At 53.6% G+C, this 10777-nt stretch overlaps 1 protein-coding gene across 1 annotated transcript; it reads left to right on the top strand.

Annotated features, from left to right (window-relative positions):
• The first annotated feature begins 7085 nt into the window (after positions 1 to 7085).
• DACT2 (dishevelled binding antagonist of beta catenin 2) lies at positions 7086 to 10114 on the top strand. The gene is made up of 3 exons (XM_008050174.2): positions 7086 to 7248; positions 7996 to 8616; positions 8735 to 10114. The coding sequence occupies exons 1-3, from the start codon at positions 7101 to 7103 to the stop codon at positions 9637 to 9639; spliced, it is 1674 nt and encodes a 557-aa protein (XP_008048365.1). The 5' UTR covers positions 7086 to 7100; the 3' UTR covers positions 9640 to 10114.
• Positions 10115 to 10777: the final 663 nt, after the last annotated feature.

The raw sequence follows: 10777 nt of genomic DNA, 5'->3' as shown, positions 1-10777 counted from the left end.
GGAGAGAGAGAGAAAGTGAGATGGGGGAGAGGGAGAGAGGGAGAGGTAGGGAGAGAGGGAGGAGAGGGAGAGAGAGAGGAAGAGGGGGAGAGGGAGGGAGGGAGAGAGAAAGAGGGAGAGAGGGAGAAGTGTGTCCTGTGATCCAGAGCTTGGTGGTTTCCCTGCCTGGGGTCTGTCTCAGCAACGTGCGGCTGCTCCAAGGGCCGACTGCTCTAAGGATGGGCGCCTTTGGCAGGCCTGGAGACGCTGAGTTGTGGCTCCTCTGCTTACACTCTGTTGCACAATCTCGTTTAACTTCTTGGAGACAACCCAAAAGAGATTTTACAGTATTGCAGTGTTCTTTAACAGAGAAAATGAAAAAGTTATAGGAAGACCTCTATCTAGTTGAATTACCTCTGGGACACTCAGTGGATCTCTTTCACTTGAGAAATTCAAATCTGTCCTGTTAAAAGGCCCCCCGGGAGGCTGCAGCGTTCCTGTCAGCTTAGCTGTGCTGATGATAACCTGGTAAAGGCTTCTGGATTAGAGAACTGGGAAGTCCTGGGTCTGGGGATACCTCCCAGGTGCCTGTTATCTCCGGTGTTGCAGAAGACTAAGGTGGCAGACGGAACCACCTGGACCCTGCCTTCGCGGCCTCTCCTCTGTCCCCACAGAGGGACGCAGCTGGTGTTGAGGCTTTGTTTACCCACACAGTGACCACATCCTGGCCATCTGTCCAGATGTCTGTGTGTTTGCACCCAGACACGCGTGGCTTCTGCATGCCCTCTGCTAGGTGTCCCATGGATGTGTGGTGCGTGTGACAGGAAGGTGCTGGTGGGATGCTGGCCTGAATTGCTCTGTCGAGGGCGTAAGAGCACAGTTGATGATTAACTTGGCTTAAGAAATATACAACTCAAACTGTGAGTGCTCAGCCTCTAATTACAAGTAGCCTTTTGGAAGAGAAGTTCAAACAGGTTTTTGTTTAACTTTTTTTTTTTTTAATGTGGGGACCAGAAGGAACACGCAGACTTTGTCTTGCAACTTTGTTCTCGGAGTGGATTACGTGATCAAAAGAGAAGAAGAATTGAATCTGTGTGACATCAGCTCAGGGATTAACACTTTTACATTTTTCTTACAGGGAAAAAATTAGGACTGACACAGTTCTGTAGTGCAGGACACAAAGGTGAGGCTTTTCCAAGTACAGTCACACCACCCAGATCCTCCCCACCCTGGGGTTGCAGCGGTTGGGCCTCACACAGGTATGAGGACAGCAGCTGTGAGAACAGGAAGGATGTTTATCTGGCCCTCAGAGCTTTATCCTTCTGAAATTCTCGTATGAGAATGTTTCTAGGGATTTATTTATTTATTTTCATTTTTGAGAAAGCAAGATTTATTAAGAGGACAGAAAAGCTTCCACAGTGGGAGGGGACCCAAAGGGGTTGCCCATTTCTAGGGATTTCAACTGTGCAGGGGAGATGGTGGCATCACACTCAGGCTCATTCACACCTGCTGCTTTGTCACAAAAGATGGTGTGGCCATCGCACTCAGGAAGAGTTTGCTGAATGAGTAAATGAGTGACTTTTATTGCTGTTGCAATAAAAGAGTGATTCCAGCATCCAGTCTCTCCCAGTTCTAATTTCTAGATGGATGAGCCCCCCATGTCCTGCCACCCCGGAAGGCCAGGCAGAGCTGACTGTGCTTGTTGCTTGCTACCTAGGGAACCCGTCCTTCCCTGAGGATGGGCTGGTATTTCCATCTTTATAAGGGCTATGTTTTCCAACAGCTCTAGTAGAAAGACCTCCCCCACCCACCGGCACTCAGTGACCCCATGGGTAGATAGAAAACTCCATCTTCCACCAGTGGGTGCTGCCGCATCATGAAATCCTATCCTGAGGAATTTCCAGTTCCCCATGGTGCTGGTTGTGACTTGTCCCGAAAGTGGCGGCTTGCAGCAGCACCCTCACACTGGCAGGTCCCAGCATCTCATGCTGCGCCAGCGGCTGCAAGGCTGATTCTGCAGCTGTGAACATGATGCCTGGTGTCTTCCTTGGACTGACTGCCTGCCTGGTGAACACAGAGGAACAAAGGAAGGCAGGGTTGAAGACTTACTCAGGGTCAAGGAGAGGGCCGGGCCTCCACAAGACCCTGCAAGCTTCTTGTTATCTGGGAGTCCAATCTGTGAACTTGGGGCCCCTTTGCTGTTGATGGATGGGCCGCTTTTAAACCTGGGTAATAACACTCTCCCCTCAGTGCAGAGGTGATGGCCATGGAATTCATGCGTGAAATGCTTCCTCTGTACGCACTGAGCTCATGGGGAAGGAAGGAGGTTTTTCAGATACCATCTCTCCGTCTGAACTCGAAGCTCCTTGCTTTCTGTCCTCCACATGTGTGCCATAGGGCTTGCTGGCCATGGGAGGATGTGTCGGTGGGGAAGCCAGGGCACGTTGGAGTCAGATCACTCTCTTGTGGCATAAAGAAAGAAAATGCCTCAAAGAACCAGACTGGCCACAGATGGCACCCTGGAATAGAAGTTCTCAGACACTTGGTGCCCAGGGAAGCTTGTTAAAATGCAGGCTCCCAGCCGGGCTTGGTGGCTCAGCCTGTAATCCCAGCACTTTGGGAGGCTGAGGTGAGTGGATTGCCTGAGCCCGCGGGTTCGAGACCCGCCTGGGCAACTTGGCAAGACCTCATCTCTACAATAAATCAAAAAATCAGCCAGGTGTGGTAGTGCACACCTGTAGTTCCAGCTACTTGGAAGGCTGAGGCGGAAGGATTGCCGGAGCCCAGCAGGTCGAGGCTGCGGTGGCCGGGAGTGGCCACTACACTCCAGTCTGGGCGACTGAGTGAGACTCCAACTCAAAAAAAAAACCAAAAATGTAGGCTCCCGGGTTAGTCCTGCACAATCTCAGGGAGTGGGTGGGACCTGGATCTACAGGTGTGCCCAGGTGACCCCATGGCCTGGGGAGCTCCATGTGAACCCCTTTGCATCAGACCCTAAGGGGAGAAGAACTCAGGTTCAGGGTCTTGACATGCGTGCCCCCAGATCATCCCCTGAGAACGCTGCCCTGACATCACCCTGCACTCCTGCCAAGGGAGGGACATGAGGAACCGAGGTCCCCACAGCTGGCTGTGGACATGCATGGGACAGACGTGCCCTGGGCTGACTTTGAGTGAACTGTAGTCCATCCTGGTCACATCTGTGACTTTCGACCATGTGATGAAAAGCACTGGGATGTGAAAACCCAGGTAAAGGACAATGTAAGGGTTAACCAGGATGAAATGACTCCTGGAGGGGGGTCTTGCCCAGGCAGACTGGGCCTGAGGATACAATAAATCTTGAGAGCCCAGAGCCCTGTGCTCCTGCAGTCCCTAGGTCATTAATCAGAAACCAGCCAAGGAAGGCCTGACTGGCCAAACATTAACCACAGAGCAATTAACCCAGTGCAGACACCCGGGGGTGAGATGAAGGGGATCAGGGGGAGGGGACTGAGAAGAGGAGAGGGTGCAGAGGTGTTTGTGAACGTTGAGGTGTGGCTTGAGGAAGGAACTGAATTTTCTGTAGGTGCTATGGGTTTTGTTTCATGGCTGGAAAGAAAAAGTCACTTAAGGACCCACACTGCCGTTGTGTGGGTCCAAGCTTACTTGGCGCAGATGGATGGGACGAGCCCTCAGTGCCACACTGGCTTTTGCAATGCTGTTTGCTTGGCTGCCAGTTTATCTTTGTAAACACATGCAGGGTCCGAAGCTGGTGTTTGTGGACAAGGCTGGGTGGCTCTGGATATGAAAACTTTGGTCCCATTTGGTGCTATGTTTTGCCCTGTTCGGGTTTACAGGTAGCATTACAGCTTCACACTCTGTTGCTGCGCAAGCCTCAGAGGCTGCCCCAAGACCCCAGAGTTGGGTCCTGGAAGAAAACCTGAGTGGAATGAGGTCCTCTGCCCCTCCACTCACGGCGGGGGAGGAGTGTTGGACCTGGGCTAGGCACCCAGTCCCCCACCAGAGCTGGTGTGCGTCCTCATGCTTGAAAACTTTGCAGAATCATTCTCCCCTAAGAGAGCAAGACATTATTGCCACCTACTTCTCTCACAATGGTTTAGCATATTCTTGAAATGACTGAAGAAATCCTGTGGGGCTCTGGGGAATTCCTCCTTTCCTGTGTAAAAATTGAAATACAATTAATCATCTTCTTAGCAAGACCAACCATATAATTACATTCATTAATTATTTGCCTTAAACTTAATTATTAACCAAAACAAGAAACGTTTGCAGCAGACTGGGAAAAGAAGGAGAAGCTTTGTTGTTGAAAGAGACAAGTCTGTGTGTATTAAACGTTCAGGACTGGTTTTACATGTATATTACTTATGTATGCCTGTAGGTATGCTTGTTTATGTATGTGTGTGTACACACGTACACACACACAAATCTCTGTGTCTGGGAGATGGGGGCCCCTGGACTGGGGAAGACACAGCCTCCTGGAGCAAGGCTGGGGGTTGTTGAGGGGGCTTCTAAATCAGAAGGTCCTCCAGGCAGGGCTTCGTGCTGCCTTAGTTCCCAAGGAGCCGATGTTTTTCCTCTCCTATGGTGTCTTGTCCAGCCGAGAACTCTCTTCCCTGATGGCCCCACCAAACCCACCACGGTTGGAGAGACTCCTGAAGATACCAGGGAGGGAGAGGAGACAGAACCAGGCAAGGGAGGCCTTCACCTCTTTCCCAGGGATATTCTGACCCTGGGGAGTCTGAGGAGAGCCAGGGACTCTGAGGCATCTGTGGAGGAAACTTGAAGCACCAGCAGGGAGGGGGAATGCTTATGTGGAACTGAAAGCAAAAACACGCAAAAAAGGTGGACATATCCCCAGTCTGCCTGAGGAGGGTTTGCTTTTGTGCTGTTTCTGATCCTGATTTCACTCTCGTAAGCTTGTATTGTTTTTATGAAGAAATGTGTAACTGAAAGAATATACAGACCGGGTGCAGTGGCTCACGCCTGTAGCCTCAGGACTTCCGGAGGCAGAGGTGAGAGGATGACCTGAGTCCAGGGATTCAACAACAGCCTGGGCAACTTGGTGAGACAATTAGAAAAGAAAAGAAAATTAGCTGAACATGGTGGCATGTGCCTGTGGTTTCAGCTACTTTGGAAGACTGAACCAGAAGGTTCACCTAAGCCTGCGGTGGCTGTGAGCGTGCCACTGTACTCCAGCCTGGGTGACAGAGTGAGACTCTGACAAAAAAGAAAGGAAGGGGAAGGAGGGAGAGAGGGAGGAAGAAAGAAAGGGAGGGAGGGAGGGAAGGAAAGGAGGGAGAAAGGGAGGAAGGGAGGGAGGAAGGAAAGAATATATAGAGGATAACGTGGCCTGTAATTGGAGAGAAAGCCTGTCTGTAGGTTGGGGGCAGGGCAGCCATGGAGCTTTCTTTCCAGCCAGTGGAGCGGGGAGATTGCCTGGGCATGAGTGAGAGCCACTGAGGGGCGGGGGACGGGTCGTGTGGGCTCTGCACTGCACACTGTGTTCGTAGTGCACGACGCTTGCACTATCGGGGCTCCCACGCGGGTTTCTCCTCTCCCCACAGTCCCGGCTGAGAAAGCAGGATGTCGGCCTGAAGGCTCACCTGGACCAGCTGGACCGACAGATCAGCCAGTTGCAGCTGGATGTGGGCACGGCCCCCAGTGAGGCCCCAGACAATGACAGCAGGCCCAGCTCAGGTACGTGGCTCAGGTGCGTGGCCCTGCAGCCGTTGCAGGAACGACAACCCCACCCCAGCCCAGCCAGGCTGAGCCTGAGGTCCTGATGCCACCAGCATCTGTGCAGTGAGGGGCCCACTCCAGCTGGTCTCTCAGGCTGATGGGAAAGTGAGGAGGCAGCAGTCAAGCCTGACAAAGAGTGTACTAAGGAAGAGTAGAGCAAATGAAGTTCTTTAATTTAAAAGTGCTTCAGGAAAAAGAACATATATATTTATATATATTTCTTAATATAGGTAGATAGATATTTAAATTGGAAATGCATAACTTTTGATGTAAAAGAAACTCCATGAGCTTGCCCCTCTTTCTGGACTGAAGCAGATTGTCAGGCCTGTTTCCGTGGGGGGAATGCGGAGAGTGAAAGGAACTGTTTTATGGGGAACAGAAATATATATTTGTAAAATTGATGAGCATGAATCTGTCTAAAATCTGCCTGTTTTTCAGGGAGGATGATGAGGATATTAATTCCTCCCTGGGGTACTCTTGGGTCCCTTAACATAAAGGTCATAGATAGATCACCAGAGGGTCACTGCTGGCATATGTGAGCCTGTGACTTGTGCTTTTTATCTCATGTTCTCTGAACAACAAAACATCAGGCTTCTTCCTTCTGGTCACACTGGTAGGAAGTGATCAAAGGGCAAACCCAAGACAAGAGCATCCTCCGCATGCTATCCACCATTGCTTTTTGTTCTTTTGCAAAACAGTGTCCCAGTCTAGGTTTCTTTGCATATCCTGAAGTCTGAGCTGAAGGATCCCCAGAGTTGCCACACTTCTCTGTAAGGACCCCTGAGCTCCCCTCTTCTCTGGAAGGGCCTCTGAGCTTCCCCCTTCTCTGGAAGGACTGCTAAGTTACCCCCTTCTCTGGAAGGACCCCTGAGCTGCCGCCTCCTCTGGTTGCTGCTCACAGTAACTGGGTGGGTGCCAAGGAGAGGACAGAGAGAAAGGTGATGGAGATTTGTCCCAGGGCTTGAGTTGAGTGGGAAGCCATCCTTAACCAGGCATTGGCAGTGGGGCTAGAGGGGTCCCTTGCCAAGGGCAGGGCTGGGAGGGTACTGTGAGGCATGGTGAAGAATATGGAAAATTCTGCCCTGTGCATGCTCTCCCCTCCTGTTTTGTGAACACATCTTTCAGGCCCCTGTAGTCTTGGCTCAGGGGTTCCCATGGCCCTCCCTGGGCTGTGGCAAGCACAGGAGGAAGGGGTGGAATCCCTGGAAGGTCCACTGCCCAGGTGGCACTGACCTACACATCTGCTCTGTCCAGGCTTCTACGAGCTCAGCGATGGTGGCTCCTGCTCCCTGTCCACCTCCTGTGCCTCAGTCTGCAGTGACCGTGTGTCTCCCTCCCTGGGTGGCTCTCTGCCTGTGGCCCACCTGCCCAAGGCCAGGCCTGGCATGGTGGACTGGCGGCCCCGGTCAGCCGACGAGACCACCGTGCCGACATGGAGACCCCAGGCTGCCGAGGAGGGCAGCAAGCTCCCGGGCAGTGCAGGGGACACAGGCCAAACATGGGACATGTTTCGGCCCAGGCCAGTGTCTACAGGTAGGTGATGGCCCGGGAGTGTAGCAGTTTCATATCGGACATGTGGCAGGACATGAGGGAGACCTGCACAGAGTGAGTGTCCCACGGCCCCAACCAGACCCAGACCACCACAACTGGAAACCTCTCCACTTTGGGTGTGGGAGCAGGGGGAAACAGATGCCTGCCCTGGGTGTGACAGCTGCTATGCCGATAAGGCATGTTTTTTGTTATTATTTAAAATGGACATCAGAAGGTTAAAATAAAACCCGCAAAAACTTTGAACTGCTCCCTGACTGGGAAGACCTTCCATTGTCCAAAAGGAAAAGGGGGCTTCTAGGCCTATTTTTTCCTGATTGGTTGGGATACCCCTTCAGTCTTGCTTAGATACCCCCAGGATTGCCTTGCAGGGCATCTACAGGGAAGGGCTGTGTGTCCCTGGCCTGCCTGGAGTCTATCCTGTGACTGCAGATACCCCCTTCCCCTGGGGTCCTCCATGTCCCTGGGGAACACAAGGACATTGAATGGATGCTTTCTTCTGCCCCTGAAGCTCTTGCTGAAAGGGGATGACAGGGTTAGGACACAAAGACCCCCTAGCCCCCTCTTGGGTCTGCACAGGGCCCGTGGCTATAAGCTGTTGGCCCTGTCCAGCCTGGACTCTCAGGCAGAAGATGAGGACAGCCTTATGTCACCCACCACACACAGAATGGAATTAATGCCATGTTAAATCCTCTCCTCGCTAACCTGTCTGCTCATCTTTCTCGTCCCCAGGTGATCTGGACAGAGCCCTGCCGGATGAAGCAGGGTTCCAGAAACCCAGTCTGGACCCTAAGTCCACCTGGCTCCTCTGCCTGGGGACAGATATCCCACCCAAGTACCAGTGTGATTTGGTGTGGCAGGGAGGCAGGGAGGTATACCCATACCCCAGCCCCTTGCATGCTGTAGCTCTGCAGAGCCCCCTTTTTGCCCTGACCAAGGAGACCCCACAGAGCGATGGCCCCTGGCCCCCCGGAAAGCCCCTCCTTGGCCCTGTGGGTCTGAGCACTGCACAGACTGGACCAGTCTTTGAGGCTGGCCCAGCCCAAGCCTATATTGACAGGCTACTGAGTCTGCGGGGCCAGGGGACTCCCCCAAGAGGCAATGTGGGAGAGCAGGGTCCTCCAAGATGTGAAATGCCATCCCCACAGAAGCAGGGTGGCCAGAGACAAGATGGGAGAGGTCAGCCTGAGAAGCTGGGGCTTGCCCCAGGGAGGGAGGATACGAGGGACTTGACTCAGAGGGGCAGCCCCCTGCTGCAGAGACCTGAGCCTCTTGTGGGTACCCAGCATCCCAGCAGCCTTGCAGAGGAGGGTCCCCACCCCTCAGATTGCTGCATGCATGGGGAGACTGCGGGTGGGCCCCCAGCCCGGTGCCCAGTCCCAACCACCTGTCGTGGCTCGTGACTGTGGGCAAGATAGAGTCGAGTCACTATCGAGGAGTAGGGACAATGAGAGCTCCATGCTGGGCTCAGGGCACTTTGTCCACCTGCCCTTTGCTACCCGTGAGGCCTCTCCAATTGGGCTAAAAACCAGCCTCCCCAAGAACAAGGTCACCAAGATGAAGAGACGATCCAGTGACAAGTTGCTGTGGTTTGGGAAGCAGCCATCACCCTTGCCAGAGAGAGAGGGGGCTGCCCACATGGACCCCCAACCTCCCTCTGAGTGGGGCCCTTCCCACCGGCCACTGGGAGTGGCCGGGCTCAGGAGGAGAGTGGCCCTGGCCGGGAAGGTGCCCGGACGTTCCTGCTCTGAGTCCACCCTCTACCCTGTGCCCTTCTTTGTGCCGCTAATGGTGACCCGGAGGGATGGCCACCGCACGTCGGCCCAAGCGCTGTTCCCCTTTGAGGCCATCCCCTTTGGCGCCGTGACCAAGAGGAGGCAGCGCTGCTGGCAGTCCAGTGTAGAGATTTCAGCCCGGCCACGCCTGACCAACTATCCTGAGCCCAGCCCAGGACCCCCCAGGCCCACGGCCAGGAAAGCAGTACCCCTCAGGGCACTGGCCAGTCAGGATGCCCGCACCAGGAGTGGGTCGGATCCCTCAGAGGGTGCTTCATGGCTCCACTCCACCATCGCAGAGACCAGCGAGGGGGAGGCCAGTGACCACACTGCCAGCTGCTTCGGGGACCTGGAGTCTAACAGTGACTCAGACGGCAGCACCCAGGGCAGAGGTGGCCTGGTGCTGGACTGCATGGCAGCTGGGCAGGGGAACCTGGCCTGGCTCCTAGGGGGCCCCCAGCAGCCACCACAGGCCCCGCTTGGCTCAAGGCCACCCCTGCCCCCCATGCCCAAATTGTGCCGCATCAAAGCCTCCAAGGCCCTGAAGAAGAAGATTCGCAGGTTCCAACCAGCGGCCCTGAAGGTCATGACCATGGTATGAGGTGCGTCCCAGGAGCCACAGAGAGTTGCAGGAAAGACATGTCCTGAGGAGCTCACAAATGAGGCTGCCTGACAGTCACAGAGGAGCCTTCCCACAGCTGAGTGTAGTGGCCAGAGGAAGGATCTCCCAGAGACCCTTCCCCATGGAGTGTGGCCATGGTTCCTGCCCAGGAAGATGCTCACTGGGTACTTGGGAGCTGCAGATGTATCCAGCCAGGCCAATGTGTCATCCCCGCCTCGCCCCAGGGTGGTCACACCTTTCAGGTCCCTTCTCTGAGCTGCAACCCCATGTCCTTCCAGGCCCTGGCACTGAGTTGTGACCCTGCATCCCATCTTCCCAGTCTTTTTACGGTTCTTCCCCAGAGCATCCTTTTCCAGAGGCAGGGCGGGACTGGAACTGAACTTGGATCTGAGCTCCATGCTGAGCTCAGCAGGAATGAACACCCTCATCATGCCTTTGTTTTTTCAAATAAAAGGAACATGCTTTTCCTGCTTAGTGTCCTTCTTACTCCCTTGCCTGGCAATGTGCTACTTTGAGGGGAAGAAGCGTGTTACCAACTGGAGTCTAAATTCTGGTTCCAGCATAGACAGGTTGAGTGTCAAAGTGTGCTGAAAAAGTAACTCTTTGACATTTATTTTTTCAAAGACAGTTTTCCTCAACTTTCCAAGGAGAAGGAGCAGGGTTTGTAGTTAAGCTGCCAGGTGAGGTCACAGCCTTTTCTGTTCAGTGAGCAGCTTTACACTGTCAGGGAAGACTGAGTGTGAATTCAGAGAAGAGGAATGTCGGGGAAGGCTGCATGTGAATTCAGAGGAGAAGGATGTCAGGGAAGGCTGGGTGTGAATTCAGAGGAGAAGGATGTTGGAGAAGGATGGGCTTGAATTCAGAGGAGAGGGGTGTCTTGGTAGGTTGGGTGTGAATTCAGAGGAGAGGGATTTTAAGGAAGGTGGGGTGTGACTTCAGAGGAGAGATATGTCAGGGAAGGTGGGGTGTGAATTCAGAGGAGAAATGTCAGGGATCGCTGGGTGTGAATTCAGAGGAAAAGAATGTTGGAGAAGGCGGGTGTGAATTCAGAGGAGAGGGATGACTGTCAGGGAAGTCTGCATGTTAATTCATAGAAGAGGGATTTCAGGGAAGATGA

Source organism: Carlito syrichta, unplaced genomic scaffold (genome assembly GCF_000164805.1).
Source record: "Carlito syrichta isolate Samal-C Ts95f unplaced genomic scaffold, Tarsius_syrichta-2.0.1 Scaffold143131, whole genome shotgun sequence".
NCBI classification, from domain to species: domain Eukaryota; kingdom Metazoa; phylum Chordata; class Mammalia; order Primates; family Tarsiidae; genus Carlito; species Carlito syrichta.
This window is presented reverse-complemented; position numbering and strand designations above follow the sequence as displayed.